General features: G+C 38.2%; 1 protein-coding gene across 1 annotated transcript in view; it reads right to left on the bottom strand.

The window, feature by feature from the left end:
- Positions 1-1,098: 1,098 nt before the first annotated feature.
- Positions 1,099-6,000, bottom strand: part of st6galnac5a (ST6 (alpha-N-acetyl-neuraminyl-2,3-beta-galactosyl-1,3)-N-acetylgalactosaminide alpha-2,6-sialyltransferase 5a) — a 93,493-nt gene continuing 88,591 nt past the window's right edge. The window contains exon 6 of the mRNA XM_038291971.1: positions 1,099-3,961. Coding sequence (XP_038147899.1) covers positions 3,712-3,961 — 250 coding nt within the window. The 3' untranslated portion in view covers positions 1,099-3,711. The remainder of the gene's footprint in view (positions 3,962-6,000) is intronic.

Here is a 6,000-nt window from a genome sequence, read left to right as displayed (position 1 = left end):
TGACACAGTCTGATGTCACAACCAGATGGAAAGAGCAAGATTGAAAAGTAAGAATGGCAGTGGCAGTCGTCCGAGGGTGAAGGTGAGTCATTGGTTTCCTGTCCTGCTGATGAGCACATGTTTCTTGTTCTATTCTCAAGTAAACCCAAGTAAAAATCAAAGATAATAACTGTATTTATCTAAAATTCAATAGCTGCAATAACAGTCTCACAAACTTCTTTTATTAGAATTATTTACACTTTGTTAGAGTGGGTTAGTTCTTACCTTATAGGAAGCTGACTCAAGATCTTACCTGTCATAGTACATCAGGTGCGCCCCATGGCTCAGTCCTTGGGCCTCTTCTCTTCCTTGTTTATTTTAATCCCCTCCAAATTTTCTACACATCCCTTTTCATGATAAGGTAAATCAGCTTTGCCTTCTTTCTCCTCACACTCGTGCATATCTGAAATGAGATACTGTTTCCCATGTAATAAAACTGAAAGCATGTTCATTGGTGCCACATCTACATGTCCAAAAGATTAGTTTTTCTGTTTCTACTGACTGGACTTGGATTTTTTTTTTTTATGAGAGCCCGCCTTAAACATTGGTCATGATTTCTTGTTTCCTTTTTATCATTTCACCTCTATCAGAAGTGCACTTATCCTACAAAAGGTCTAAAAATGTCCTTGTGTTCAGAAGCAGCAAAGCAAATTGCATCAAATTACTCTTTTTCAGAGAGTCAATACTGAGAGAAATCCTTTATCTAACTCTTGGTATAGAAGAATCGCTAAAAATACTGAAAGGCTTTTCTTCCGAAAGTGCTTGTGTAACCTCAGGCTTTAGCAGATTTTATTCGGTTGAAGGAATAATGTATGTTTTTCCAAATTAAAATCTAAAGTTTGGCATGTGTTTGTTTCAGCCCACCATATTCTGATACCTAACAGTAATCTGTTAGTAAAAGGATTCCACCTGTGTGTAATTTACCTTTTGTAAAATTACATCTGTTCTGTAAAAGCCTTAGAGATTTGCTGGAGAAACAACTGTGAAAAAAACAGATCGGTTGTGTTTAGATCATGTTTGGGTCCAAACTCACTCTGCACCAGAAAGCTCCAGTCAAAGTTCATCTCTAAACACACTTATCACGATTTTATTTGCAAAACAAATCGGACATAAACTTATCCACTTGGTTCTAAATTCAAAATTATGCACTACAAATCCCAGTCATTTATAACTAAATATGCATTTGCAGTATGTCACCAGGTTTAAAACCCCAAGGTATCTTAAAACGTAAGCATTAAACTGTTTCCACAACAGTTTAGTCAGCCGTACATTGAACATGTCTGTATCCAATTAGGGTTTTCAAGAGGCGATCAATCATGACATTTCTGTATATTTGAAAAATATACAGACATTTTTTACCAGAATATAACTTAAAAATAACAAAATTCACCTGACTAACAATGGAATTTTATTCATGAAGGAGAGGAGAAAGTTAAAATCAGGAGGGGGAGTTCATGTGTAATTCATATTCTGTGTATATATATATAAAAAATTAAATTCAAAGCTAAAGATGAACAAATCACAAAAAAAAGTGTTTTTCTAAACTGTCAGACCTCTGTAAGGTGATTTAGAAACCTCGGAGCAGATGAATACTGCAGGATGGATGCTGCTGCTGCTCCTCTGCTCTCAATCTTCATCTCCTCCCTGTCTTGAATGACACGGCTGAGCTTTAACATGGAAATCCAGGTTGTAGTTAATAAATTACACTATTTACTGCTGACAGGTGCAGAAAAAGACTTTATGATATAAACATATGAAAAAAGAGCCCTCGTGAGATAAAACAACCAAGCCACTGTTCCACAGCTGTCGATCATCCTGGATGTGTAGCATTTCGAAATGCGACTTGGATGAGCTCACAAAGCAAACGTCTGGAAGGCAGCCCAGATTAAAATCACAAACATTAACTGTTTTCAAATGGATTTAGCCTTTTTGTTTTATCAGACAGAAGATTACCACGTTTAAAAAGCAGCTTAAATTCTTAACATTTGAAGGAACAATTTACATGTTTAAAAGGTCAAATTAAAAACATCTATTCGCAGTCTATAGCTACATGAATAGATTTTAGATATAGTGCCTTGCAAAAGTATTATTTCTCCCAGATCTTGTTTACCCTGTTAAATTACAAACTTCAATGTATTTTAATTAGATTATATGAGACAAACACAGAGTATAACTATTAAAAAAGAACAAAAAAACAAAACAAACCAGATCTTTTAATCACCATTCACTACAGTATCAGGCAATTTGGATATGTCTATCAGCTTTGCACATCAATAGAATTACATTATTTCTTATAAATAAAATAACGATAGTTAAATCAGGCTGAATGTAGCAGGATGTCTGAACATCACTTTTTATGCTGTAATTGTTTCCTAGTTGAATATAGGTCTGGTTTTGAACAAGGTCAGCATGAATATGGATCTCAATCAGATCCTTTGCTCTGACTTCATGTAAAGGGTCACATCTTGCGAGTGACCACCACTATTATCTAGCGCAGGGATGGCATGGTCTACAGTACAGTAGGTGATGTTTTCTGCAACATGCAGGGTTTTGCATGTAAGCCACACTGTGGTTTCATCCATCCATATAGAGGACAAAGTTGCACCTGCTCACCTCTACATTGCTTTAAACAGGACCCCTTATAATTTATTTATTTATTCATTATTTATTTATTTTTTGTTGTTTTTTTTTAATATGGGTGTCCTGTAGCTTTTTTTCCATGGAGGCCAGATTCAGACTACGTGACAAAAACTGCTCTGCGAACTGATTCTCCCACCCATGCTCTGCTGCTCCTCCAAAGACCCTCTAGGCTGCTTATACTGCATGATTATTTTTCAGTTTTTTGCTAGGCTGATATGTTTTATAGACTGCAATGAATTAGTAGATTTAAAGTCATGCCGTAATCCCTAATTTCCACGTTAACAGAGCTGTGGGAGATGTTCAAAGCTTGGAATATCCCTCTATAATCCAACCCAGCTCTAAACACCTCTACATGTTTCTTCCTTATGTGTACATCTGTCACCATGATTCTGCTTGTTCACTGATGGTGTTTACCAAATGTTAACATTTTTCATATAACATCTGTGTTATATTTTCCTACTTAGGGGACTATCAGGGCAGAAGGTTGCACTTGATTTCCTTTAGAAGTGAGTTGTTAAACAGGATCAGTTCATATACCCAACACTCATGAAAAATTAGATTTCATGCACTTCACCAGAATGCAGTACTTCGTAGTTTATCAAATAAAATATTGGAATTAAATTGAGATTTTTGGTTTGGTGGGTATAATAACTTTTGCGAGGCACTGTAGTTTAGGAGCATGTCTCTGTCCTGGGGGCTCCAATCAGACCCTTGCGATCCTTCTGGTGAACACACACTCACAGCATTGTAAAATACAATCCGTGCTTCCAGAGCGTTCGAGGATCACGCCTTCATGTTGAACTTGACACAGGATGATATCAAACAACTCTCAGCTGATTCACGTCCCTCCATTAACAAAACGCTCCTTGCAGTGGCAGTAAAGGCCCTTTTAATCCAGGCAGTACAATCTCTTTTTCTGTGTCATTTCCAGTCATGAGATTTCAGGGTCTGGTGGACCATCAGAGCAAGTGTTCCTCGTCCTTTATCCTTCTGAGATTGATCTCTAAAAGCCAATCTTCACCCCATCAGCAGTCACGTGTTCTGCAGGGCTGCAGGGGCCGTTCCCTCCAGCGTCCGGTTGGCCGGGAGGGGCGGGGGACTCCAGTCTGGCTGATAGAAGTGGATGTCAAACGTCCTTGCCCAGTTGGCGAACACACGCTTCTCCGTGATGAAACGGTGGTGGCTGCCGCGTTTGCCGCGCTCGTGAGAGATGTACATGGCACACTCATCTGGGCCCCGTGGCTCGTAGTAGTGGTAGGGGACAGACTGATGCTGAGGTTCCCTGCAGAGACAGGAAAAGTGAGACATTTGGGAAAATTTTAATGAGTTTTATTTTATATCAGGAAGCATTTTTCATTTCAAGTGGAAAGGGCATGGTTGGCCTTAATTCATCATTTGCTGAACAGATAAGTCAAATTAGGTCCATGTTTAAAGTGGCATTTTCATCCAAGCCTGAAATGAGAAAATTAGAAAAGTTCCTATAAGTAGTAAGTTATATTAGTATTCATAAGCACAAGGTTCAAATGCATAGAAGTTTTTGCAGTTTTTTTCTTACTAAATATATATTGTTACTCTAAATGCCTGATCAAATTGGTAAATATTAGTATTTCATATTGTTGGATGCAGGCTAAAAAAAAAAAGCAACAAAAACGCAGATAAAATGCAAAACCCCTCAAAAAACAAAATAAGAACCACAGGACATTTGTAGAGTGATCAAATCTTTTAAACCTGAGTCATATCTAGAAGTTTGCATTGTGACTTGGTCTTAAAAATACCCCCAGTTCCTGATGATCACTATGTTGTCTGTTGGTAACACTTTAAGATGCTTTTCTTCACTTGGGTCCTCAATTTCTTCCTGCAACTTAAAAAAGAAAACCTAAAGTCAGCTAACTACTGTAAACCTCCTTAAAGAAACCTGATCTGGGTAAATTCAAAGCAATTAATTACAGAATAACCCTTTAATGAAAACCCACCAAAATCGTTTATCACAAAACCCCCAAACAATCATTAATTTGAATGCCTTCCAGGCAGATTCTCCACCACACAACTGCCCTGATACTGGTTTAAAACACTTTTGAAATTTCCAATAGAGGTCAAATAATATTTTATTAGTGTATCCTTATCATTGCTGTCTACAAAAACTAAACTTCTTCAGGAAGCTTATAGGTTTTTTCTTCATATCTTCTCTTAGTCTCCTGTGAAAGGTATCTCCTGCTGTGGCTCAGGTTATCCTGAGCTATCTCTATAGTTATGCTGCTATAGGCTTAGACTTTTGGAGGACATAGGGACCCCCATTTCATCATTCTGCTTCATTCTCTCTCTGTTCTCCTATTCTGCAGAATCTGTTAGTTCAATCTCAAACCTTCTGCTCTCTCTGCTTTTCCTCAGAGTAGCTTTGCCTCGTCTGTTCCTGTTTGGCTGTGACGTCATCCTGGAAAAAACATCAGCTGTGCTGCTTCTATCAACACCCTTGTTAATAGATGTTGGAGATCGGCCTGTTTTCCAGTGTGGTCCTGTTTCTCTGACCGTGACTGAGTGGATGTGCTCTCTTCGTCCTCTGGCATGGGAGCTGCCTTGGAGCTCGTCTGCCTGGCTGTGTGTTTCCTGGACAGGGCCGCCTTTTACAGCTGCTTTTTGTATCTCTGCTTCTGTCTCCTTGAACCCCAGTCGGCCTCGGCAGATGGCCGCTCACACTGAGCCTGGTTCTGCTGGAGGTTTCTTCCTGTTAAAAGGGAGTTTTTCCTCTCCACTGTCGCTACAAGCATGCTTAGTGTGGGGGATTGTATTTGAGTCAATGAGTCAATGCAATCAACTGGTTTTCCTTAGATAGAAAAATTTGTATCAATTTGACTGTATGATCTGGTTGAACTGTAAAGTGCCTTGAGATGACATGTGTTGTGAATTTGGCGCTATATAAATAAACTGAATTGAATTGAATTGAATTGAATTAAAATCTGCTGGGGTAACATCAACTCCTCTAGAACCTCTAGGAATGATTCCTCTAGGAATAATTCTTCATAAAATAAAGAACATTGAAGACAAGAATCGTCTTTAGAAGGCCATTAAACAACAGTGTCTTCAATCAGAGACCTCTTCAGATCAGCTAAGGCAGACCACTACAGGAGGCTAACACCTACAATGACTAATTCAAGTCACCCCTATAGGATGATTTAAAATGTTTATTTTTCCTTTTGATCAATAGTTTAGATTATTTTCACATCTTCCCTCTTGTTTCAAAATGTAATCTTAACATTCATTTCATGGAACAATTATTCGGCTACTATATTTACTTACTGTTATTGCACCTCATTCTTTCTTAGA

This window comes from Cyprinodon tularosa, unplaced genomic scaffold, assembly GCF_016077235.1.
Source record: "Cyprinodon tularosa strain WSP-4 unplaced genomic scaffold, ASM1607723v1 ctg304, whole genome shotgun sequence".
Taxonomy (NCBI): Eukaryota; Metazoa; Chordata; class Actinopteri; order Cyprinodontiformes; family Cyprinodontidae; genus Cyprinodon; species Cyprinodon tularosa.
Note: the sequence above shows the minus strand (reverse complement) of the source record. Positions and strands in the feature narration are given on the sequence as shown.